This window comes from Panthera uncia, chromosome A2, assembly GCF_023721935.1.
Source record: "Panthera uncia isolate 11264 chromosome A2, Puncia_PCG_1.0, whole genome shotgun sequence".
NCBI lineage: Eukaryota > Metazoa > Chordata > Mammalia > Carnivora > Felidae > Panthera > Panthera uncia.
This window is the reverse complement of record NC_064816.1, coordinates 140134753-140161045: the sequence shown is the minus strand read 5'-3', so window position 1 is coordinate 140161045 and position 26293 is coordinate 140134753. Positions and strand designations below refer to the sequence as shown.

At 49.5% G+C, this 26293-nt stretch overlaps 1 protein-coding gene across 1 annotated transcript; it reads right to left on the bottom strand.

The window, feature by feature from the left end:
* Nucleotides 1-302: 302 nt before the first annotated feature.
* Nucleotides 303-22883, bottom strand: SMO (smoothened, frizzled class receptor). The gene is made up of 12 exons (XM_049641822.1): nt 21953-22883; nt 8516-8721; nt 7560-7769; nt 7138-7310; nt 6586-6805; nt 6359-6482; nt 5104-5196; nt 4536-4644; nt 3288-3473; nt 2681-2829; nt 2082-2216; nt 303-1843 (listed from the first exon to the last, which is right to left on the bottom strand). Exons 1-12 carry the CDS (start codon nt 22287-22289, stop codon nt 1401-1403), a joined length of 2385 nt encoding a protein of 794 aa, XP_049497779.1. The 5' UTR covers nt 22290-22883; the 3' UTR covers nt 303-1400.
* Between the last annotated feature and the right edge of the window lie 3410 nt (nt 22884-26293).

The window sequence follows — 26293 nt, the reverse complement described above, 5'->3', positions numbered from 1 at the left end:
TCTGACTGTCAGTCGTGACCTCAACAGTGCCAAGCCATTGGCCTTTCAGAATAGTCCGAGGAGGAAGTGGAAAACAAATGTGGTCAGGACCAGGAAAACGGGTCAAGACCAGGGCCTGTGGATTTTATTTTACTTTACCTTATTTTTATTAAGTCATCTCTATGCCCAAGGTGGGGCTCAAACTCACTACCCTGAGGTCAAGAGTCACATAATCTACTGACTCAGCCAGCCAGGCACCACCCCCCCCCCCCACCCCAAACAAGACCAGGTCAGGATCCATGGAAAAGAACCACACCAAGAGTTTATACAAAAACCTTTTATTTACTGTTTGTATTTCTTCTCCCCATCCCTATCCCCGATCTGGAACCCAGCCAGCTCCTAAGGCTTCCTGCTGTCTGGCTCTTGAAATTGGGGCCTTGGAGACATAGTCAGGGGTTATGAGAGGTGGGAATCTCCTCACCCACCAGTTGTGGAAGTTGAAGGAAGCGTTCCTGCCTGGCTGAAGCTCCAGCAGCCTCCCAGGTTAGCCCCTCAAGTCAGAGGATCCACCCCCCCCACTGGATGGACGGGAGGAAGAGAGAACACGCTTCTACACCACGCCAGTGCTCTATAGCTGAACCAGTCTCTCACCTGGAGATGAAGCCAGCATCAAAAAGGTGGGGGATGGGGGAGGGATGGAGCATGCAGCAGTTCTGGGTCCTAATCAACGAACAGGGAAACAGGAAGAGGTTGGCCTGGTTGCACTGAAATGGGAAAGGGGAAGGAGGGTACAGGAGCACACAGGACGGGCTACTGGCCTGGGGTCGGGCCAACCGGGCACCTGTGAAGAGAGGTTATAGCCCCTACGGGAATAGGCACTTCCAGCTCCACAACCACCTAGAAGAGGGAGAAGGGAGCCCCGTCCCCACCTAGACAAAGGACTAATGACACAATGAACACATTTGGTCTGAGAGTGCCAGAAAAGGGCATCCACTGGCACAGAAAAGGGCAGCCAGCCCTCATCTGCCAGGTATGGGCCTGTCTGCCTCATTGGCTACCACAGGCCACTCTGGGTACTGTCACCCCTGCCTCCACCGTCACTGCCCCCCCAGCCCCCAAGCTCTGCAGATCTCATGACCCTGCTGCACATGGATACTGCCAGCCAGACTCCAGCTGGTGGGGCAGAAACAAGGACCCTGAGCTCCAGGGTCCTTCCCTGGATGAGGCCTGCCCGTGGAGATGTCAGGGCCCTTTCCCACAGTCCTGCTGCCCTGAGCCAGACATATAGAGCCCTCCTGGGAGGGCACTGCACCCTCAAGGGCTCTGGAAGACAAGATCCTGGGGAAGCACTCTCAGGGAGGATGAAGAACCTCAGAATGGTATTTGCTGCTCTTTCCTATCCCAGGTCCCGCTCTCCGGGCTCAGAAGTCTGAATCTGCATCCATGAGCTCTGCCTCCATCAGGTTGGTGCGGGAGTGAATGGGCCCCAGCCCCTGCCGGCAGCCCTGAGCCCAGGCCGCCGTGGGAACTGGGGCACTGGGCAGAAATGGATCCTGCAGGTGACTGGGTTCTGGGCAGAAAGGGTTGGAGACCAGGGTCCAGGCTCTCTGTCGGCAGGATTCCCCAGCTCCCCAGGCACCTGCGGCCACCAGGCACTTCTGCCGGGGCAGCTGAGGCAGTCGAGGAACAGCACTGGCCGCAGGGGCAGGGGCAGGGGCAGGGTGGTGAAGCTCAGGAGGTGGCACCAGCGGGCACACCTCCTTCTTCCTCTTCCTCCGCTTCTTCTTCCGGCCCAGGCGCTTCTCCAGCTCTGGGGAGATCTCTGCCTCAACCAGCCACAGGTTGGCTTTTTCCTCTGGGGGCACTGATGGCAGGAGAGAGAACGTGAGCCTGGGACGCTGGTCTGTCCACATCACCTGTTCTCTCCTTGGACCCCTACTTTTGAGGTCTGGGACCCACAACTCTAGATCTCTAGTGCCTCAGCCCCACACTCTACATCCTCCAGGGTCTCCCTTCTGGCAGCTGCTCGTGCTCCAGTCCCAAGAACCCCCAGACTCCATGCCCCCACCCCCCACTTCCTACAGAAGCTTGACTCCTCGTACCTGGAGTTGCCACAGGGGTGACAGACACATCCTGGGGCAGTATGGCTCCTCTCCGAGCCACCATCTTGGTGACATGCTGGGCCCAGGCAGAGGACACATCGGCAGAGGGCTCATTGAGGTCAAAGGCCAAACCCGCTGTGGGGGTGGAAGGAAAGGCTAAGGAATCATGACTGCCCCACTCCTTGGGTGACTGTAGCTCCCTCCCAGTCCACGGAGTCCAGAAAGCCCACCCAGGGAATCATAGTGATCTACCCAGTCCCAGTGATCTACCATCACTAGAGGCCAGAAATCCAGTTTCTAGAACCCAGACTTACTCTAGCCCAGGGAGAACCACTGGAGAGGACAGAAGAAGTGAGAGGGAGATGACTCCTTTTGAAACCAAAGCAGCAGCAAGCAGACCCAGGGGCAGAAACAGAGGGCAGAGTAGCGAGGGACGGAAGGGGGATGAGAGAGGGTGGAGTGTGTGAGGAGAGGGGGTGCCGCTTTCTTCCTTCCTGCCTTCCTGCCAGTCCACGTGTCCCTAGCAGCTTAGTGGGGAAGGGGGCCCAGGCGTTGCGGGGATCGAGTGGCTCCAGTGGAGGAAAGGGACCGAGGCTCACCCACAGGCCCGTCGTGGGAGACAGTGTGCATGCTGAAGGAGAGTTCCTGGCCTGGGTTCTGCAGCAGCTCACGCCGCTTGGAGAAGGCCTTGGCGATCATCTTGCTCTTCTTGATGCGTTTGGGCTCATCATCACTCTGCCCAGTCAACCTGAGAGCAGAAGAGATGGGGGAGGGGAAGTGGAGGAGCAGCCACTTCCCATCAAATCCTGTTGAAGACCGGTGAAGCCTTTCCCTCCAGGGAAGGAGCCTCCAGAGGGCCCCAGGTCCCTCGAGGACTCTGAGGAGAGACCTCTGCAAAGAAGTAGGCCTAGGATGCAGGGCTTCTGGATGCCCAGTACTCAAATCGCTCAAATCATTCCCTTCTTTAAGAAAGATGCTGGCGGCAGGCTCAGCACTTGAAGGGGCCTCCTGAGGACAGGAGGTGTCACCAGGGGGCAGTGGTGAGCCACACAGAAGGCAGCTTTAGGCAACTCAATGCAGACCCTTAGAAAACTGGTCTGCCGGTGACTGTTGAGAGACCACGAAGCAGGCGACCCTTATTGGTGGGGACACCAAGAGTGAGGGAGTAAGGCGGCGAGGTCAGAACCGGCTGGCTGCTGGCCCCACCTGCACCAGGTGCGCCTCCAGATGAGCAGTGTGGCCTTGGTCCAGACCCAGGTGCTCATGGCAATGCCGGTTCCAAACATGGCAAACAAGTTGATCTTCTCCACCAGGAGGCTGGGGCGATTCTTGATTTCACAGTCAGGAATGGGCTTCTTGGTGGGCAGCCCGATGGTCACGTTGGCCTGGCACCTGTGGTGGGGGGGTTAGTAGACAGGTGAGGCTCTCTGGGTACCCAATCAATCCAAAGACTTTAGAAAGAGCTAAGCCCCACGGCAACGATTCACAGCCCTGGGTGCTCCCTAGAGTCACTTGGGACATTAGAGTTACTTTTTTTTTTTCAACTTTTTTTTTTTAACTTTTTTTTTTTTATTTTTGGGACAGAGAGAGACAGAGCATGAACGGGGGAGGGGCAGAGAGAGAGGGAGACACAGAATCGGAAGCAGGCTCCAGGCTCCGAGCCATCAGCCCAGAGCCTGACGCGGGGCTCGAACTCACGGACCGCGAGATCGTGACCTGGCTGAAGTCGGACGCTTAACCGACTGCGCCACCCAGGCGCCCCTAGAGTTACTTTTTATAACTACTAATGCCTGGGTCGCACCCCAGACAATTAAATCACATCTCTGGGGGAGGACCAGGTATTAGTGAGGTTTAAAGCTTGCTTCCCAGACTGGAAGCTGGAGCCGTTAAGGAAGAGCCTGAGGCAGTCAGGATGTGGACTGGTGTCCATTTTAATGAGCATTGTAACTGCTATTCCTGATATCAGCTAGTGCAGCCCTTCTTTCAGTGGATGAGATGCTTTACTCTCAGATTCATCCTCATGGTGACACAAAAAAGCACAGGCAAGGCTAGCAAGTATTAATAGGTTGTTACACGTATCGTGGAGAGGTAACTACTCCGTGCAGGGCTCTATAATAAACTCTGTAAAAGAGTACGTGAGAATTAGAGTGACTTCTGTGGCCAACACAGAGTCATCAGAGAAGCCCAAACATGAGAGGGCTGAACAGTTAAACACACCAGCCAGACAGTGGCTCGTGCAGAGAGGAGAGCAGAGTTGAGCCGGGACAGGACAGGTGCTTTGCCGTGTTTGCAAATTACAGAGCAATTGACATCTTGGGTGCCCAGAGCAGGATGGACAGTTTCACCTGCCCGTCAGAGGCAGGTGCCTAGCAGACCCTTGCTGGACAGCAAGGAGGGCTAGGGCTGTCTGAAGTCCTGTGGCTGCCGCCCCCAAGCCCCCAGCACTGCACTCACAGCACATAGTCCCGGAAGCTGCGCTCCCACTCAGCCTGGTTGAAGAAGTCGTAGAAGTGACAGCTGAAGGTGATGAGCACAAAGCCAAAGGCCAGGAAGCCAAAAATGCCTGTGGAGGGCCAGGGTGGGACAGAGCATTACCAATCCCCGGTGTGGGAGCAGCAGTGGGGACAAGGCGTCTGCCCCATTCAGGCCTGAAAGATGGCTGAGTCTGGGGTAAATTCATGCTAGGCTCAGTTTGCTGTATTCTCCAGAATAAGACTTGAAGGGCACTTGAGCCAACTGTGGGAGGGCCCCAGTGGGCACGAGGAAGCAGTCTTGGCACGAGCCTGAATTCTTCCATCCAAGAAGGTCCCCTTCTTTTGAGTTGCTACCACCATGACCTCTCACCCCATCCCACCCCCCATACACACACATGCCCCACAGCCTTGTCTTGTTCCCATGGCTGCTAACTTGCACCACTCACAATGCATCCTCCAAGATCCCATCCTGCAGGTCCCTCAGCCACAGAAGAGTGCAGTGTCGGATTGACCAGTACCTCGGGCCAAAGGCCCTGGGGCCCACTCACCGAGGCGCAGCATGGTCTCGTTGATCTTGCTGGCAGCCTTCTCACTCAGCAACCCGGGATGGTTGCTCTTGATGGAAAACAGAGTCATGACTCCTGAACAGAAGAGAGATCTCAGACATTAGTGGGGTGAGGCCACTCTCCCGGGAGGGATGGAGGTGGCAGGCAGTCCCAGGTCTGATTACTCCTCTGCTGATGTAAAGCTTGGGGAAACTGGAGACACTTGAGAAATGGGGGGGCACAGCTGGTGGCAGATGTGCTATGTACTTGGAAAGACGGGGGCAGAGCCCAGACAAACAGTCGAGAAGAGAGAGAAGGTGCCTTCGTCCTGGCCCCGGCTCCCCGTAAGTAAGGCAGCCAGGTCAAAGCTGTGCTGATGGAAAAGGCAAGAAAAGAGATGCAACGACAGAGCTATGCGATAGAAATATGTCAGCCACACCCATAAGCTCACATTTTCTAGCAGCCTCGTTAAAAAAGTAAAAAAGATGCAAACGAAGCTGATTTCCATACTTTCCGCGAGCAATACATCATTGTGTTTTATTAGCATCTCAATATGTAATCCACACAACAAACTATTAATGAGACAGTTTACCTTTTGGTGTGTGCGGAGTCTTTGCAATGCAGTGTGGATTTTGTACTTACGACGCATCGCAATCTGGACCAGTTTCAACACGGGTGGCCAGTGGCTACCGTACAGGAGAGCACAGGCCCGAAACCTAAATCAAAGGCCCAGACGCTGGCAGAAAGAGGTGGGCTGAACAGAAGGCTGACAGCACAGGGAGAGGAAACTGAAGTTTACAAAGAAAATGCAACACAAATGAGCTAAGAAGAGACGGAGGCGGCAGATCCAGACGGGGAAATTAGGGAACAGAGAATCTGTGCATGTTGTGAAAACTGTGTGTGACTATGTTCTGGGGGTAGGAGGCGGATGAGGAGCCAGAAGATGGAGAGCATGTATAAATTCAGGGTGCACACACACGACCAAAGGCCCTGAGTTGGTCCACGTGGACAGGGCGGGTTATTCACCATACAAGTGCACCGGGCCAAGGGCTGAGCGGGGGCTGGAACCCAGCTCAGGCTCTACTCAACAAGCTGTGAGCCCCGGCTCAAGGCTCTGGAGAAAGGGGCTGCCTTGCTCGGGCCAGCACAAAGGTTGCTGCAAAGGTAGCAGAACCGGCAGCTCCTAGCTCCTACTTACACAGAGCGGGCGCTCAGCGCCTTTTGCTGCCCGACTGGTGCCCGCTTGGTGCCTACTCACCTCGGATGAGGAAGTAGCCTCCCACAATGAGCACCAGGCCAATCGGGGCCAGCACGAAGCCTGCACGGTATCGGTAGTTCTTGTAACCCACAAAACAGATGCCGCTCACAGAGTCCCCGTCCACCTGCGGCACAAAGGGGGGGGGGTGGGAGGGACAGAGTGGGTCACGGGCCCCCCTACCCAAGGCCACTCCACTCAGGTCCCCAGCCTCCTACCGGCCACCATACCTGGGCGACGGCAAGGATTGCCACAGTGAGGACAAACGGGAGTGACCACGTGAGCAGGTGGAAGTAGGAGGTCTTGCCGGAGAGAGGCTGATAGGTGGTGCCCAGGGCTTTGAAGGAGGTGTGCCAGGCATAGGTGAGGACCACAAACCAGACGACACCAGCCATAAGGGCGTAGTACACGATGACAAAGATGATGACGCAGGACAGGGTCTCATTGGAGCTGTGCAGACATGTGGAGGGGCACTTGGGGAGGGCATTCCATACTCCCTTTATCAGCTCTCTCCACCCTGTCCCCAGAGCCTTGGCTTCTAAGGTCTGGAGGTTCCCTAGGAGTCAGAGCTTGGAGGTGGGACTCAGGTCAGATTCGAAGAGGTTATGGAAGATGCCCCTCTGAGCAGATGCAAACAATCACATCCCCAACGCTGGATACCGTGGGCTCAACAAGGCAGAGCTGAACCCTACACTGAAATCTTCAGTTTCAAGCCCACTCTGTCCCTTTTCATTTCAGCCTTCTGCCCCTCACCCTGGCTTCTGGGTCCTCAAAACACCTACGTGGGCTCCCCGAGCCTCATGGTTCCATCTGCACGGCAGACGATCTCCCGGCGGGCGCCGTCCATGAACTGGGCCAACCAGCCGATGCTCCCCACAAAGAAACACGCATTGACGTAGAAGAGAATAACGGCAGGGTAGCGATTCGAATTCCGCCAGTCAGCCACAAATGTGGCCTAGAAGAGAGAAGTGGGATCCGCTCTATGAGGTTAGGGTGATTCTGCTGCCACAGACGCCTTTGTCTGAGCCCCCGAACGCTCTTATCCAGACCCTTCCCCCAGGGACACCCCCCAAGGCATCCTCTCCCCACCTCCCTCTGCTCTCACAACGCAGACAACTGTCGATCCACTTCCCACTTTATAGGCTGTGTGTTCTGGACCCCCGTTCCCCTAACCCCTCCACCCGCAGGCCTGCCCTCAGCTGACCAAGGTGAAGAGCGTGCAGAGGCCTGTGACTGCGCCGAAGGCCGCGATGTAGCTGTGCATGTCCTGGTGCTCGGCCTCAGTGAACAGCGGGTTCTGGCACTGGATCCCACATCCCTCCACGTCCTCATACCAGCTCTTGGGGTTGTCGGTCCGAACCAAGGGAGCCTCACACTGGCCCGAACTGTTGAACTTGATGTTCTGCACCTCATTCTGGCACGAGGGAAGGGGAAAAGGCAGTGCAAAAGGGAGCAGGAGGCCCAGGGGCACCCTTTGGCTTAATACGAGGCATAAGGGCAGCTTGGTAGAGTGCCTACGAGCACAGGCTGGAGACAGCTTTCCAGCTTTTGAAACCCCGCCCTGCCACTCAATGACAAACTATATCAAAAGGCTGGGACAAATTATTGGACCTCTCGGTTTCCCCACGTATAAGACAGCAGTACCTACTTCATGGTGTGGTTTAAGGGTTAAGTGAATCAATGGCTGTAAGAGGCTCCTATGGTATTTGGCAGATAGTAAATAATAATAATTAGCTTTATTACCAACATTACTGCCATTAGTATTATTATTACTTATGAGCCCTCCTTTATCACCAGAACGAGATCACATCCCTGTCTTGGGGTCTATAGCTGTTTTACACGTGCGCGCCTGGACTCCCTAAATACACAATAAACTTCTTGGAGAGTGAGTTCCTGTCGTCATCGACCCCCGAAACTCCCCAACACCTAGCGGAGTAGGTGCTCAAAAAATATTTGTTGAACACAAGTTATCTTCTACAAATCAACAGACAATCCCTGATAGACTGGCCCCGCCAGTGAGCTTCAGTTTGGGTTTGTGGCTCATTGACCCCACGGCTGCAGATTTGGGGTCTCCCGGGAGAGAAGGCTGCGGGGCTCCCCTGCCCCTGCTTCCTGTTGGGCCCTGCCCTAGGCTTGCGGCTTGCCCGTCACAGCACTCACCGGGCAGCCCTCGGGGAAGTGGTCAGGGGTACAGCGCAGGAAGTCGGGCCAGCCACGCTCCCTCTCCACAATGGCACAGGGGCCTCGGGTAGCCTGGCACAGGGTGCGGCTGGGCAGCTCCACCCGGTCATTCTCGCATTTGGGCATGTACACAGCACACAGCAGGGGCTGGATCACTGCCCAGCAGCGGGGGGCGTTCCGGAGGCCTGGAGAGAGGCAACAGTGTGGATACATTGTGGTGACACCCCTCCTCACTCTGACCCACAGCTGTTTCCCAGGCCTAGGGCAGGTCTCTTTGCCATAATGCTGGAGCTGTCAGGCACAGGGTTTCTCAACAGAGCATTTGGGCAGGAGGATCCTTTGTGCTGCAGGACTGTCCGATGTATCGCAAGACATTTAGCAGCCCTGGACTCCGCCCACTAAATCCCAGAACCCGTTAAGTCATCACGACAATTAAAAAACACTCCCCTTGCCCCTACTCCAGGGTTGGTGACTGCAAGAGGGCCTGAAGGGGAGTTTCTGGGATGCTGGTCATGTTCTATTTCTTGATCTGGTAGTGGTTCAATGTGGGTATTCACCATGTGAAGAATCGAGCTCATGACTCACGCACTGATCTGTGTGTATGTTATAATTCAATTCAAGTTTTTAAAAAAACAGCCCTCATTTCCAAAAGCCCTGCTAGGGAGCGTTAGTGCCTCTGGCTGAGGACCCCAGCTCGACTTGCCTTGTACCTTTTCAGGGGCATCCTTAAAACCTTCTACAGGCCTCTTCCAGGGGAAAGGGAGGTTGTGGGACCCACCCCTTCCAGGGCCCATGCACTAGAACGAGATGTTGCCCCTTGCCCAGACCCCAGGATCCCTGTTCCTCTTACCAAGCTGAGGTGAAATAGAGAACAGGTAGGAGCTTAAGAAGAGGTAGTCAGGGGAGCCCAGGTACTCCAAAGCCAGAGGAGGAAACAGGAAATCAGATGGAGAGAAACAGAGGAGGCTCTGTCCAGTGCAGAGGGAGGAAACATGTTGTCAGCAAGACAGAAACTGCACCCCTGCCCCAACCCAGGCACCTACCCTGCTATCCCAGGGGCGGGGCTCACTCAGCATTCCGCCCCCATTGCCCCTCCCGAATCATCCCTGCTTCAGGAATACCGGTGTCCCACACAAGAAGTTGTGTTAGGAGAAGCGTCTAAGGACGTGAGAGACAAACTGGCGACTGCCACACTGCCAGGCTGGGGGCGGTAGGGGCAGATAGCTGCTCTTTTTAGGAGGGAGGCAATACAGCAGAGGGATGAGGGGCATGGACACTACAATTAGCCTCCCTGGGTCTGAGCCTTGGCTCTCCCATTTCCTGGCTGTGTGATCTCCGGCAAATTACTCTATCTCTATCTCTAGCTTCAGTTTCCTCATCTGCAAAATGGGGATTTACCTCCTGGGAATGTTGTGAAGAGTTTGGTAAAGCACTTGATGTGTTTAGCATGGTACCCGTCAGATAGTAAGCACTCGGGAAATATCAGCGGTCATTACTCATCTGAGACCTCTGACCGCTCACAGCTCTCACCACCACAAAGCCTATTCCAGGGGCACAGAGCAAGTTCCGGTCAAGAAGCAGTGTCCTGGGGTGCCTGGGTGGCTCAGTCAGTGGAGCGACCAACTTCGGCTCAGGTCATGATCTCACCGTTTGTGAGTTCGAGCCCCGCGTCGGGCTCCGGGCTGACGGCTCAGAGCCTGGAGCCTGCTTCGGATTCCGTGTCTCCCTCTCTCTCTGCCCCTCCCCCACTCGTGCTCTGTCTCTCTCTGTCTCAGAAATAAATAAACATTAAAAATAAAATAAAAGTAAAAAAAAATAAAAAGAAGAAGAAGCAGTGTCCTCAGGCAACTTTCCTGAGCCTCCACTCAAATCAGAATCACCTAGGGAACCTTCATCATTCTAGAGGGAGAAACCCACTCTCAGAAATTCTGACTGAGTGGGCAGGGGCGGAGAATGCACCAGTGGTTGCCAGGGGCTGGGTAGGAGGAGAATTTGTCTACAAAGGGGCAGTAAGAGGGAATTTTGGGGCCTGATGGGCTTTTCACTATCTTGAATGTAGTGGCTGATTACATAACTCTATATATTTGTCTAAATTCATAGCGAGGTACAACAAAGAAAAAGTTAAATTTACTGGATGTTTACTGAACACTATACTTAAAAAGGGGGGAGCTCACCAGAGTAAAATGTATTCTAGAGGAGCAGCAAGCAGCTGATTAACAAAAATATTATGTTATTTTTCTGGGTTTTGTGATATTTGCAGCGATCAACTTTTTAAAATGTGGAATTTCATTGTTTTCCTTTTTCTCGTTTTAAGTATTATATTGTACCTTAAAAATGAGGAAAAGAAAGACTATTAAATAAATCTTAAAAGACAATTGAAGAACCATCTAGGGAAAAAATGATTTGGATCCTTACCCCATTTCTTACATAAAAATAAGTTCCAGATAAATTCAAATGACTGCATGAGTTTTAAAAATTAGAGTACCAGAAGAAAAGATGGGATGTGGTTTTTAAATCTTAAGTAGAGAAGGCCTTTCGAAGTATGACATAATACTCGGAAGCTACGAAATAAAAGATTTTAAAAAGACTTCAGAAAAAAATAGGGTAAAAACAAAAACCATGAGAAACGCAATATACTGAGAAAATATATTTCCAATACATATCACAGGTAAAGAGTTAATCTCCTTACATTAAAAAATTTTTTGTTTTTTAAAATGGGGCGCCTGGGTGGCTCAGTCGGTTAAGCGGCCGACTTTCGCTCAGGTCATGATCTCGCGGTCCCTGAGTTCGAGCCCCACGTTGGGCTCTGTGCTGACAGCTCAGAGCCTGGAGCCTGTTTTGGATTCTGTGTCTCCCTCTCTCTGACCCTCCCCTGTTCATGCTCTGTATCTCTCTGTCTCAAAAATAAATGTTAAAAAAAGGGGCGCCTGGGTGGCTCAGTTGGTTAAGCGTCCGACTTTCGCTCAGGTCATGATCTTGTGGTCCGTGAGTTCGAGCCCCACGTTGGGCTTTGTGCTGACAGCTCAGAGCCTGGAACTGCTTTGGATTCTGTGTCTCCCTCTCTCTCTGCCCCTTCCCTGCTCATGGTCTGTCTTTATCTCTCTCAAAAACAAATAAACATTAAAAAAATTTTGAAAAGAAAGAGCTAATCTCCGTATATGCCTTAAGCTCCTCCACATCAGTAAGAAATTCATGATCCTATAAAAAAATGGGCAGAAGACAGATCTAATCCAAATGGCTTTTAAACACATTAAGAAATATCCAATCTCACTGTTAATAAACTGAAATGTGGGGGGCGCTTGGGTGGCTCAGTCGGTTAAGCGTCCGATTTCGGCTCAGGTCATGATCTCGCGGCTCGTGAGTTCGAGCCCCGAGTCAGGTTCTGTGCTGACAGCTCGGAGCCTGGAGCCTGTTTCAGATTCTGTGTCTCCCTCTCTCTCTGCCCCTAACCCACTCGCATTCTGTCTCTGTCTCTCTCAAAAATAAATGAAAACATTAAAAAATAAATAAATAAACTGAATGTGAAATAAAACTACAATGAGACATAATTTTTTAACTTTTAGATGGATACAGATCAACACATTTGAAAATGGTCTATTGACAAGAATGTAAGTGAAACTGGCACTTTCGTATATTTCGAGTAAAACAGAAATTAGTAAACACTTGTGGAGACTATTTGGCATTATCTATCAACATTTTATACTAGTGATCCCACTCCACATGTTTACAAAGCCAATACACAAGACTATTCCTTGCAGCATTGTTTGTAACAGCAAAAGAGTAGAAACTGCATGAATCCGTAGCCATCAATAGGAGACCGGCTGCATAAAATATCATAAATCAATATAATAGGACACTACACCAGGTTGAACTATTTGCACTGAAATGGAACTATCTCCAATGCATCTTGTTCAATGGGTTCAGTTGAGTGGGAACAGCCTGAAGAGTAGGCCACTAATGGTTGTGGGAGGGAAAAAAACTAAGGACACATCTACATTTGTACACATGTTGGATGTCTCCGAAAGAACACACAAAAACCAGTGCTGATCCTCTAGGCAGGGGAAACGGGGAGCCGGAAGCAGAAGTGAAAAGATTTAACTTTTGTTACTTTTGAATTTTATACTATGTGCACATACTGCCTATTTTTAGAAGTAATTAAGCTTAGAAAAATAAATATGCAAGTTACTGAGATGGGGGAAGCTCCGTAGAGAAGAGAAGGGAACAAAATTGTAGACCAGAAGAAAAGGGACATCAACTTTATCTGTATTATTTTATTCCTTTCGTTTTATTAAAATACGAAACAGAGGGGGCGCCTGGGTGGCGCAGTCGGTTAAGCGTCCGACTTCAGCCAGGTCACGATCTCGCGGTCCGTGAGTTCGAGCCCCGCGTCGGGCTCTGGGCTGATGGCTCGGAGCCTGGAGCCTGTTTCCGATTCTGTGTCTCCCTCTCTCTCTGCCCCTCCCCCGTTCATGCTCTGTCTCTCTCTGTCCCCAAAATAAATAAAAAACATTGAAAAAAAAAATTTAAAAAAAATACGAAACAGAGGGGGAAAAAAGACACAGGTGTTATGTTAGTCTTTGCATTTTTCTATATTCATAGACTTCTTCAATATTTGCTACAATTTAAGCTCTGAAAATGACTTATTTTTTATTTTTCTATTTTTTTAATGTTTACTTGTTCTTGAAAGAGAGAGAGAAAAAGACAGACCATGAGCAGAGGAGGGGCAGAGAGGGAGACACAGAATCCAAAGCAGGCTCCAGGCTCTGAGCTGTCAGCACAGAACCTGACACGGGGCTCGAACTCACATACCGCGAGTTCATGACCTGAGCCGAAGTCCGATGCTTAACCAACTGAGCCACTAAAATGACTCTTTATGTGCTTCTGGTGATCAGTGAAGTTGAAAACCATTGTTCTGAGATTGGTTTAACATTAGGAAATTCAATCAATGCAATTTACCACATTAACAGATTAAAGAAGAATAAAATCATATGATCATATCAATAGATATAGAAGTAGTTAATAGAATCTAACATGCAACCATGATAAAAAGAACAATAGGCAAATTAAGAATAAAAGAACAGTTTCTTTCTTTTTTTTTTTTAATTTTTTTAACGTTTATTCATTTTTGAGACAGAGAGAGACAGAGCATGAATGGGGGAAGGTCAGAGAGAGAGAGGGAGACACAGAATCCAAAACGGGCTCCAGGCTCCGAGCTGTCAGCACAGAGCCCGACGCAGGGCACGAACTCACGGACCGCGAGATCATGACCTGAGCCGAAGTCAGCCGCCCAACCGACTGAGCCACCCAGGCACCCCAAAAGAAGTTTCTTAATCTGATAAAACGTAACTACAAGAAACCTACACCAAACAGCATATGTAACGGTGAAGGGTTGAAAAACTTTAGAATACAGAAAAAGTCAAAGACGAGGGTGGCTGCTACAATTACCACTTCTATTTAACAATGTACTGGATGTCTTAAGTAGTGCATAAGGCGATAAAGGTACATGAATAGAGGCTTCGAAAAGATACATGGCTTGAAAAGGGAGACATCAAACTCATTATTCACAAATGAGATGACTGTGTATATAATAAATAATCAATTTACCTAGTTTACTGGATTCAAAATCAATTGCATTTCTATACACCAGCAACAAACAGAAAATGAAATGTTACAGGGACTATTCATAATAGTATTTTAAAAATCAAGTACCTAGGACTAAATCTGACAAATGACATTTAAACTCTGCACAAAACTGTAAAACAATTGAGAAAATGAAAGAATATCTAAATAGATGGAAATATATAGTGAAATGATAGGAAGACTCAATACCATAAAGATGTCTTTTTTTTCCTTCAAATTAGTCTGTATCCTCAGTGTAATCTCAATCAAAACCACCAACACCTATTTTTATATTAAAATACAGGGGCGCCTGGGTGGCTCAGTCGGTTGAGCGTTTGACTTCGGCTCAGGTCACGATCTCGCGGTCCGCGAGTTCGAGCCCCGCGTCGGGCTCTGGGCTGATGGCTCAGAGCCTGGAGCCTGCTTCCGATTCTGTGTCTCCCTCTCTCTCTGCCCCTCCCCCGTTCATGCTCTGTCTCTCTCTGTCTCAAAAATAAAAAAAAATTAAAAAATAAAAAATAAACGATAAAATACAAAAGGTCAAGGAGAGCTCAGACTCTATGAGATACCGCTGTATTATAAATACTATACTATACTATAAGTATTAATAAGAACAGGGGAGGTTCTTGGCTTGGAACGCACAAATGATTCTTTTCTTTTTTTTAAGTTTATTTATTTTGAGAGTGACAGAGGTGGCGCGAGTGGGGGAGGGGCAGAGAGAGAGAGGGAGGGAGAGAGAGAATCCCAAGCAGTCTCCACACCGCCAGCGCGGAGCCTGATGTGGGGTTCGAACCCACAAAGTCGTGAGATCATGACCTGAGCTGAAACCAAGAGTTGGACGCTTAACCGACTGAGCCACCCAGGTGCCTCTGGAACTCACAAACATTCTTGTAGAGAATTTAGGGGCCCATGAACCTGCACGGGAAAAAAAAAAATTACATCTAACAGAAATTTAGCCTTTCCTTTAATTATGAATGTAAGCCACATACCACAGTGACGTTATCAATACTTGTGTTTTTGTCACAGATATTTTGTTACAGATAATCTCAAAACTCTGTTACTGTTCATCACAGCCTTGACATTATGGTGGTTATCAAACACATACTATATCTTACTTAGTGTATTCATAAAGAAGCACATATATATTAGATCACAAATTTGTTTTAATATATTTGATAACTATAGTTCAATATAGTTCATTTCCTTTGAAATCTTATATGCTCCTTTTCAATCCTGTTTTACCTTATAAACTTAAAAATATTATACTGCGAAGGGGTCCATAGGTTTTACCAGACTGCCAAAGAGGTTTATAGCACAAAGATGATGAAGAACCATGCTATAATTAAGATGGTGTATACTGGCAAAGGATAGACAAACTAGAGCTATGGAACAGAATAAAGATCCCAGAAACTAGGGGCGCCTGGGTAGCTCAGTCGGTTAAGGATCCAACTTTGGCTCAGGTCTTGATCTCGCGGTTTGTGAGTTCGAGCCCCGCGTCGGGCTCTGTGCTGACAGCTCGGAGCCTGGAGCCTGCTTCGGATTCTGTGTCTCCCTCTCTCTCTCTGCCCCTCCCCTGCTTGCACTCTGTCTCTCTCTCTCTCTCTCTCTCTCTCTCTCTCTCTCTCTCAAAAACTAAATAAACATAAAAAAAATTAAAAAAAAAAGATCCCAGAAACTAAAGATATCTGGACACTTGATTTATGGCAGAACGGTGGAGAAAGGATATTCCTTTAAAAAAAAAAATGATGCTGAGGCAATATGTAGGAAACTAGTGAATTATGTGTCTATAAATTGAAAATAAAATCTAAAAAGTGTTGTTTTGTTTTTGAGTAGGCTCTGCACCCAGCATGGAGCCCAATGCTGGGCTTGAACTCAAGCGACACTGAGATCGAGACCCGAGCTGGTGTCAAGAGTCAGACGCTGTTCGAAGCCACCCAGCCACCCTTAAAACGTTTGGAGAAGATAACATAAGAGAGTAAGTTCATGACTTTGTGGTATAAAAGGACTTTTTAAAATAAGGCCCAACAGGGACTCCTGGGTGCCTCAGTTGGTTGGGCGTCTGACTTCGGCTTGGGTCATGATCTCACAGCTCGTGAGTTCAAGCCCCGCATCGTGCTCTCTGCTGTCAGTGCAGAGTCCACTTCAGACCCTCTGCCCCCCTCTCTCTGCACCTCCCCTGCTCACATTCATTCTCTCTCTCTCAAAAATAAATAAACAGTAAAAAACAATAAAAGATAAAAGAAGACACAATAAGAACTAATCATAAAAAGTTTTATAAATGACTACCTTAAAGCACAGAACTTCTTTTAGCAGAAGGCACAAAGAAAATAAAGAGGCAAGCCAAAGAAAAGAAAACAGTTTCGATGCATAAAATCAATAAAGGACTCAACTCTAGCATAAATAAAGAAGTCCTACAAATCTTCTGAAAATGAGCGCCCAAAGGAAAATGGGGGCACATGGGGAGCTCAGTTGGTTAAACGTCTCCCTTCAGCTCAGGTCATGATCTCACGGTTCACGGGTTCGAGCCCCACATCGGGCTCCGTGCTGTCCACGCGGAACCCGCTTTGGACCCTCTGTCCCCCTCTCTTTCTGCCCCTCCCCCACTCACACTCTCTCTTTCAAAAATAAATAAATAAAAATCTGTTAAAAAAAAAAAAGAAAAATGGGGCAGAGATTTGAACAGACATTTTATAAAAGGCAGAATCCAAGTGGGCAGTAAACATTTGAAATGGTGCTTAACCTCCCTAGTAATCAGGGAAATGCAAATTAAAACCACAAATACATACCACAATATAGCCACCAGACTGGCAAGAATTTTACATGGTGACAATTCCAAGCATCAGGAATCATGTGGGCACTGGTGACTCTTGTACACGATTAGTGGGGACCACATTGGTGGAACCACTTTGGAAAACTGTTCCATATTACCTAGTAAAGTTGAAGGTATGCAAGTATCTAGTTATTCCATTCCTCTGAGTATGTACCTAGGGAAGCTTGAGGCGGGTGAACCAGGATATACTTAGAAGAATACTCGCAGCAATGTTGTTCACAGTGGCCAAAAACCAGAGACAACTTAAATGTTTAACAATAATAAGATGGATTAATAAATTGTGATGTATTCTACAATGGAACACTATTCGGCAAAGAAAAAAAAATGAGCTGCACTAACATGGATGAATCTTACAAAACAATGTATAGCAAAAGAAGCAAGACAAAAGACATAGAAGAATACACATATCACGATTTGTCTAAAGTTCAAAAACACTCAAAACTAAAATATACTGTTTAAGGATTCCAAAACTAGGTGACAAAACTATAGAGGGAAAAGGAGATGATAATCCGAAACATTAGGGTAGTGGTTACTTCTAGAAGAAAAGAGAGGGAGACGTGATTGAAAAAGACGAAGGGGAGCTTTTGGGGGGGCCCCACCATGATCTAGATCTTGACTCAGGTGTCACTTTATAATTATTTAATATTAAGTGCCCCTGTGTTTTATGCACCTTCTGCATACATGCAGCATTTCACAGTTAAAAAGTTAAAAATCTTGTGGCCCTTGGCTGGCTCAGTCGGTGAAGTGTACAACTCTTGATCTCAAGGTTATGGGTTCAAGTCCCACCTTGGTTGTAGAGATTACTTAAAAATAAAATCTTTATTGAGGCACCTGGGCAGCTCAGTCTGTTGAGTGTCTGACTCTTGACTTCAGCTTGGGTCATGATCTCGAGGATCCTAAGTTCCAGCCCCACATCGGGCTCTGCACTGACACCAGATTCTCTGTCTCCTCTCTCTCTGTCTCTCTCTCTCTCTCTCTCTCTCTCTCTCAAAAATAAACTTTAAACAAAAAAAAGAAAAAGAAAATCTAAATAAATAAATAAATATTAAAAATCTAAAGGAAAATTAAAACTCGAGCCAGTAGGTGCATTCCCGTATTTTCATCCTTTCCAAATGTATATATCTTAACTGATTCTGATCACCAGCCAGGTTTGGGAAAAGCTCTAAGGAAATTCTTTCCGGTCTGCCCCTGCAAACAACCCACCGTCACCAACAACATCCCTCCTCTCATCGCTCAACCAGATTGTCTTGAGAGGAAAAGAGAGATTCCTCCCAGAATTCTCTGGCTTTTTTCTCCTGGCTGCCCCCGGCTGAATGAAAAGGCCACACACCCCTGTGCACACACAGAGCACAGGGGTGGTCAAGGAGGCTACGTGCTGGCTGTCAGGGGCCTATTTCCCTCCGCAGCCACAGGTCTCTGCTTTCTTGCCCCATTTACCAAACCAGATTTGGCCCAAGGTGGACTGTGGCCTGGATATTATATTTGTCTGGTCAGCTTGGAATGCCTGAGAAGAGACATTTCAAGCTGTAATGGGGAAAGATGCTGAGTGCCTGAATGAGCCCAAGTCCAAAGGGTTGAAAGATACCGGAGGGACCTGAGCTCTTTACAGATCCAGAAAGTAGTCCAACCTGGGCTATAAACTTCCTCACTCAATGGCATACTTCCAAAAGGCTCAGCAGTCTGGGCCGAGGAATGACACAGTGGCCGCTCTCTTCAGCAACTCCTATTCCAGATCTGCTGGTAATCTCCACATACACGTCCACTAAGCACCTCTAATTCACATGGCCGAACTGAACGCAGGCTTTCTTCCTAAGCCTACTCCTCCTCCAGCATTCCCAGCTTAGTGGAAGAGAATGATATCACCTTCCCCGCGAGCCTGAAACACCTACATCCTCCTGCTCACTCTTGCCTTCCATCTAACTCATCAGCAATCCCATGGGTTCTAGCTCTAAAATTCTGGGATCTGTCCACTTCCTCCAGCCTGCTGCCCCACCCTCTCTCACCTGGATCCCCACCTCCATCATGGCCACCACCATCTCTTACCCGGAATACCATCCCCTAAACAAGCAACCAGGCTCCATGCCTCCCCTCCTCCCGTGGCTTCTTCACACAATACTCAAAGAGATCTTTCTAAAATGCAACGGTGATTACATCTCTCCCTTGCTCAAAAGCTTTTAGTGGCTCCTTATTATCTTCTGGATAACATCCAAACTTCTTAATATGGGGTATGAATCCCTTTATTTTCTAACTGCCTAGGTCTTATCTCTTATAATTCTATCCCTCACCTACTTTGATCCAGCTCTACTAAAATCGTATACTCCTAAAAGTAGTAAGCCCTCTCACCTCACCTTTGCATGCTGTCTCCTCTTCCTATTCCTTCCTATCCAACCTTTCCTTGGCCCAGAGAATTCCTACTTGTTTCTCAGATCATAGGTTAAATGTCAATTCCTCTGGGGGGGGTCTTCCCTTGCTCCCCAAAGCCCTCTGTGTTCCTTCAGCACCCTACCCTGTCACAATGCCTCTCCCAGGAAATGCTAAAGCTGTTTGTGTGTCTTCCCCTTGATGGCAGGAATCACGTCACGTCTGTATTCCTCGTCTTTACGTGCCCCAGAACCTGATCCAGGCTGACACGCAGCAAGCACCCAATGCCTAATTTAATGAATGAGTGGATGGCTGTGTACTCAGAACTCCGAGGCTTTAAAAAAAAAAAAAAGCGAAGAACAAGTCTCTACCTTCAAGAGTTCACAGATGAAGACAACCTAGATCATTTTCATCCTTTACCCACAAAAATACCTCCAAGAGCCAGGTGACACTGACCACCTAGACATGGTCAAATCAAGACCACTAACTCGGGACAGGAAAAGTCACTCACCAGAGGCTCCCGGCTAAAGGCCTGTCTGTGATTCTTACACTTGGCTCCGATCTATTCCACCCGCCACCGACCCCACCGCCCAGAACATCTAGCAGAAAGACCCAAAGCAGAAAGAACAACTAGAATACACTTGGGAACGTAACTGAGCTGAGGGATGATGGCAGCAGAGAAAAAATTCCGAATGAACTAAAAACCTGAGCCCCAGGCTGGCACCTCTACAGGACCCTACTCCACCGGAGGCACAGCTAGTAAGGATCGAAACCACACAGCCAGCAGATGGTTCTAACTCCTAAACTTCCCTGCTAAAACACTTCTGCCTTGCTCAGCGGCTGCTATCAGGAATACGGACTGGAAAGAGGTCCAGACCCTTCCTCCTTGATTTGATGGTAACTACAGAAGGGCAGCATCACACATGCGTTTAACTTAGGAGAATTCAACCATGGGCCCCTGCAAAATAACTAAGTAGAGAGAGGAGGGGTGGGGGGACATCCTCTCAGTGTGAGCAACTTAGAACTGGGTGAGATTCTAGTGCTGAGATTTGTATTTTCCACACGACTGGCTCCTAAACACAAACCTTCTCAAAGAAATCTGTTTACACCTTTCTTTTGTGTTCCTTTTTTTAATTCCTTCAGTCTGCTGCTCTTTTGCATTTATGTAACTTTAAGGACTAAAATTATAGTTTCTACGTATGCCCCTTCTTATATACTATACTATATGTTACACGTTTATACAAACATATTACCATAAAAAGAATATATATGCAAAAATTACCTACACCTTATGTTATGGTAGTTTATGAACTTTTCAAAGCTGCTGTTGATTACACATGGTTTCTGCCTACACGCTGACTTTAGAACCTGATACCCACTAAGGATATAGGTCCACCAAGGGTACCATCTTCCACGTTCCTCTGGCATCTGCCAGAATGATACCAGGCCAGGAATGATGGGGCTTTGTCCAACATTCAGCAAAGACTCAGAACTCTAGTGGCCAAGTTGACAATGACAGGCAGCCTATATCTCGGCTCCCCGCTTCAGGATCAACACCAGCCCCCAGGGTGGAACTGAGATGTAGGGCACCCAAGGCCTGCCAGAAGAAGGAGCTTGCCAAGTTGGCTCCTGACTTTTGATTTTCTTTTTCAAGGACAGCTTTGAAATCACACTGACTAGAAGCAAGGGCTGACAAAACCAGTTCCCTTCCCCAACCCCCCTTCAGGCCCCTAGCCCAGAAGAGTGACAAGTGGGGAGATCATCCACTCCACACTGCTAAGGAAGGATTTATTTGGGTTTTTTAGGCCTGGCCATAATCCTAACCTAAGGCGAGGGCTTTGGGACTTCAGGCCACTATGGAAGTATCCACAGGCTCTCAATATCCCGGGCTTAAGTGTCCTTCTGCAGCCCTGACCAGCCTGAGGATCCAAATTTCCAAAGAATACACAAATAATCCTTAGAATAGTCTCATTGCTTCACGACCTCAGAAAAGGATCAGAGTCCCCATTTTTCAGACGAGGAAAGGGTGAAATCTGTAACAGCAAGACAAGATCACCGTTTTCTGGACTTCCTGTCTCCCCAGACAAGATTTCTGGTTAACTTTTAATTACTCAACACCAGGGGGTTTCTTATCCATCACAAATTTCACTCAACTCTTTCCCCCCATCCTGTCCCTCCATGCCTCAACCTTCTAGCCCATCTTTCCTCTTCAACTCCACTTCCCGGTTTTCTCTTCCAAGATCTAAACACCTCCTTGAATCCCCAGGGGCTCCGCTCTCAGAGCAGCGCTTACGAGGAGCAGCTCCACTTCTTAAGAAACATCCTTTCCCGAGGCTCAGAGCCCCTGCCTCATGGGCCCCTCATCCCCCCGCATCCTTTGCGCACCCACCCTGCTCAGGCCTTTTGTGACCGGCTCCCTCAACCGTCTCGCCTCATCACCGAGGGTCCCAACCTGCTTACAGCCGGCACCCACAGTTTCAGACTGTGTTCCTCCACCTCTCCCGGGTGCAGCTCTTGCCCTCGCCAACGTTCAGGCCTGAGCCTGTTCTTGCCCAGTGTCCCGCATCCCACCACCGCCACCCCGGCTCCGGCTTCCGCGCGCTTACCCGACCAGAGCACGAGCTTGCCGTGCGCTTCTTCCTGGGAGTCCGAGTCCCCGGCCAGCAGAGTGGAGGTGGCCCCGTAGGGCAGCGCCGAGCCCAGGCACACGTTGTAGCGTAGCGGCTCGCAGGGGGCTGCCCGGCCGCAGTGGCTCAGCAGCGGCGGAGGGCCGGTCACGGCCGCGCTCCTTCTCGCGCTCCCGCCCGCGCTCCGCGGCCCAGGCCCAGTCGCGTTCCCGCTCAAGGCCGCCCCCCGGCCTGGGCCCCCCAGCAGCAGCAGCAGCAGCAGCAGCAGCCCCAGGAGCAGGATCCCTGGCCCCAGTGCGAGGCGGGCAGCGGCCATGGCCAAACCCGCCAACTCAGCAGAAGCCCCGGCGCCCCCGCCCGCTCCCCGGAGCCCCCCGGCCACACACGCAACCCTTGGGGCCGCGGATGTGGCTCAGGCGACCTGTGCGCCCGGCGAATCCGGTGCCGGGCCCCCTCGCACGCTCCGCGAGCCGCGGGCCCTCGGCGCCCAACTTCGCAAACTTTGGAACCCGGGGCCCATGTTGGGCGGCGGAGGCCCCGGCCGGGATGCACAACTCCCTACTCTTTCTCCGGGCAATCCAAGTTGTCTTCAGCCCCGGGAGCCCCCTGGGCCCCCAATCTCCAGCCCCATTCCCTCTTAAAACTATCTTCCAGCCCCGCGATGGAGGCCAGGCGCGGGCAGGCGGTGGGGGATAGCTCCCCGGCTTCGCCTCTGCGCCAGCCCCGCGGCCCAGCCGCCACCTTCGCCCGAGCGCACCGCAGACCCCCGACTTCTCCCCACCGACTCCCCGGCTCCTTTGTTGCTCTAGCTCGCTCGGCTCTCTGGAATGCACGGGCCTCGCGGAGCCAAGCCCGGCCCCACCTCCGCCACGGCTTGGGGAGGGACTGGCAGAGGGAGGGAAGAGGAGGGGAGGGGATGCGAGAGAGGAGGAGCGCTAGCTTCAGTGTCCCGGGCGCCCGGAGGGGCCCGGACCCGGGGGCTGTGGGGACCCTGTTCGCAGCCCTGGCGCAAGAGATGCGAGGAAATCGTGGCTGGGAGCCGCAACCAGACTCAGCGGGCACCTGATCGGCCTGAGGATCTTTCGACTTGGCCGTCTGCAGGGAATAGATAGACTCTTCTGGTTTACAGTGGGAGACACGGAGGGGGTGGGGGGTGGGGGTGGGGGTGGGGAGGGGTGGTGTCTGAAGTCAGCGGAAGACTCTTCTACATCCTTGCCCAGTCCCCCAACCCCGCCAGTTTTTTTCTGGTTTGGGTTAGATCTTTCAACTTGTCCCGGGGCCCCATGGATGAGAACCAGGGTTTGGGGGACTCGCTTACTCAATCCTTCCAACTCGGGACCTATGGGAGAGAGGAACTCAGAGTCACTCAGGGCAGCTGCCCCGCTGCTGTTACCTGTGAGAGCAGGTGTCTGGAAACCAGACGTGCCAACATCAGCCTTTATTGCTACAAATGTGTGAAGTGTGGACTGTGGTTTCCAACGACTGACCCTGGCATGTCTTTGGTTATGTTCGAAGGAAGCCATCCCATTTTGATGGCCCTTGTTGCTCATATGCTGGCTGAGGAAGTTTCTGCTGCTCCCTTTCCCTATTCTGCCCGTTTTGCCTTTCCTCACTCCTTTACTTGTGGTGCTTTGAGTCACCGTGCGACAATTTACACCTATAGCCAGGGGTCCAGCCAGGAGAGTGGACTCACACTGAGCAACTTTCCCACGTTGCAACACGCTAGGATGGTTTCTCCTTCCTCACCCCTACCCTAACCCCTTCAGCAGAGCTGATGTAGACTAGTTTTGTTAGGTTTGGCCGTTTAAGAGCAAATTAGCTAGTGCACTTCAGCAACAACCTCTATTTGTAGGCAAGCCCCAGAGACAGATACCGAAAGAGGATTTAATTCAATTTAGCAAATCTTTCTGAAATCCTAGATGTACATAGATATAAGCATGGTAAAGTTGCATTTCACTGTGGAGAGAGTCTTGCCCTCAGGAGATAGTAATATATCATGATAAAGTAGCAAAGCCTTCTCCACCAGGGCAGGGACCTTATTCTATTTTCTGCAGTCACAAGGCATCCAGACAGGCATATTAATCACTTAACAAGTAAACTGCCAAAGTGAGGCGTACAATGAGCGTGCAATAGGAATTTATAGCAGGGAGAGGTTGGTGTGGGTAGAAGTGGAGGAAGTGGGATTTGAAGCCAGCCCTGAAGCATGAAAAGGAGGAGTTGGGAAAGTAGGGAGGAGCAGAGCTGGCGTTAGGCATGGAGGAAACTGTACCTATACCCCAGAGCACGACTGGCCTGGCAATCAGGACGTAGCAGAGGATAAGGAGGGGAAATGATTGGTAAGAAGACTCAAATGCCACATGGAGGCATTAAGGTTTAATTCTATTGGCAACAAGGAAACAGTGTAGATTTTTGATCGGAGGAGTGATATGCTTAAGAACATTAATCAGGCAATGTGATGATGGTATGAAGGGCAAGATGCTGGAGGCAAGCGACCATTCTAAGGGAAGTCGCTAGTGATTTATGGAAGAAGTGGGAATAGACTGTGTCATTAGAGCGTAAGATTCCCGCTGGAAAATCACTTAAACATTGTTACCTCCTTGATTAATTCTTCTGTGATATAAACGAAATGCTGCTATAACCTGTCCAAAGTCTGAGCCACAGAGAAATTCACATGATACCATGTTGACATTTTGCTTTGTGAACTTTCTCCACTTATTTTTTAACTGGCTGTTACTGCGGCCGTTTTGAAGCTCTGTGCGATATTCCACGCATTAGAAGGAGCCTATGGACATGCTCGGGCAACTCCTTACCTCTCTATCTAAAAATGTTAGTAATTCATTAAGTACGAAGACGCTACCATTCCTCGTCTGGTGTTTCTTGGCAGGTGTGAGGAAGAATACATCACTGCAATATAGTTACTTTTACACTGGAGATAGAAGAAGGTAAATTGAGAAGATCCTAAGGTGTTCTCTTCTGGCCAGAATGTTCTTCCCTTATCAGAGAGAAGATATTCTGATTTCTCAACTCTGTGTGTGTGTGTGTGCACATGTGTGTATGTATGCATAACAGAAGTCCACATAGAAGTATACTTCTGTTTACCAGGCTTCCGCATTCCTTTCTGGATATCTTGCTGGCCTAGGCAAAGGGCAGCAGGAAAGCAGACTGAGACAATTCTCACAGCACTGCGCACAGCTACTGGGCCAGGTTCCCATCAGTGGCAGCTGCGACAATAGTCACGGCTCCACATTTAAAGTGCCGGTGCTGTCGTGCAGAAACAGCAGAAAGTGGAGTCAGACAGCGGGTTTGGGAGAGGAAGACAAGTGCTCAGTGGGGACTGGGGAAGAGACCCTAGTGGTTCCTGAATGGCATCCAGGGTCTTGGACAAACTCATCCATCCCCTCTTGTAGGCATACCAAGTCCTGCCATCTCCGTTAGAGGCTCTTCAGGGTTACTTGACCCACTTCTGGTCTCCAACCTGGTGGCAGGGCTGCAGAGTGTATCTCTCCTGAGCCTGAGTCTCCCCCACCCTCAGTTCCTCAAGAGTAGGTACCCCATCTACATGCCGTGACACAGTCCTTCTGTCAGGGCCATGAGAAACTGCCCTGTGTTGAAAATGCATTACGGTATTTGATTTGCTACAAGTAGCTTCTTGATTTCTGAGTTATGCTCACCAAATATTTTGGCATTTTAAAGTTACACGTTCAACGTTGACTCTTTGTTATTTGCCTCTGTGCCCTCCACTACAAAGAATGAACCTGAAGCTGTCTATGGAATATCGATGGTATCTTTGAGAACTTGGTTGCCTTCTTATGGTTCAACTGTCACACCGGCCGGAATTTAGGGCCTAATTTTGCAGCGCTCCATTTTCTTCTCCTTCTAGTGTTTCTTATTTTGTAACTAGGGGTCAAGTCAGAGAGAAAGGACAATCTGGGAAAGGGGCTAGGTAAGCTACCTCCTCAGAGAGGCAGCACAACAGATTATGGAGTTAGAGACCTGAGTTGGACCTTACTAGCCAAGCACGTTTGAACAACTTATTCTAAGCCCCTATTTCCTCCTTCACAAAAAATGATATATTATCAATTGTGTTTCTATACATAAGCAGTAAACAGCCTGAAAAGGAAGTTAAGATGGCAATTCCATTTATAGAGCAGCTAAAAGAATTGAACACCTAGGAATAAATCTAACCAAGGAGGTAAGAGACTTGTACACTGAAAACTACACAACATTGCTTGAAGAAATTAAAGAAGACCTAGATAAATGGAAAGACATTCAGTGTTCATGGACAGGAAGACTTAATGTTAAGAATGCCAATAGTACCCA

Excerpts from the sequence above, each read along its gene's own strand:
- SMO (XM_049641822.1), bottom strand. The coding sequence starts at position 22,289 with ATGGCCGCTGCCCGCCTCGCACTGGGGCCAGGGATCCTGCTCCTGGGG. Across the intron at positions 7,770-8,515 it reads ACTTCCCCGAGGGCTGCCCG|AATGAGGTGCAGAACATCAA; the intron begins GTGAGTGCTGTG and ends CCCTCGTGCCAG. Across the intron at positions 7,311-7,559 it reads TCTGCACGCTCTTCACCTTG|GCCACATTTGTGGCTGACTG; the intron begins GTCAGCTGAGGG and ends TCTCTCTTCTAG.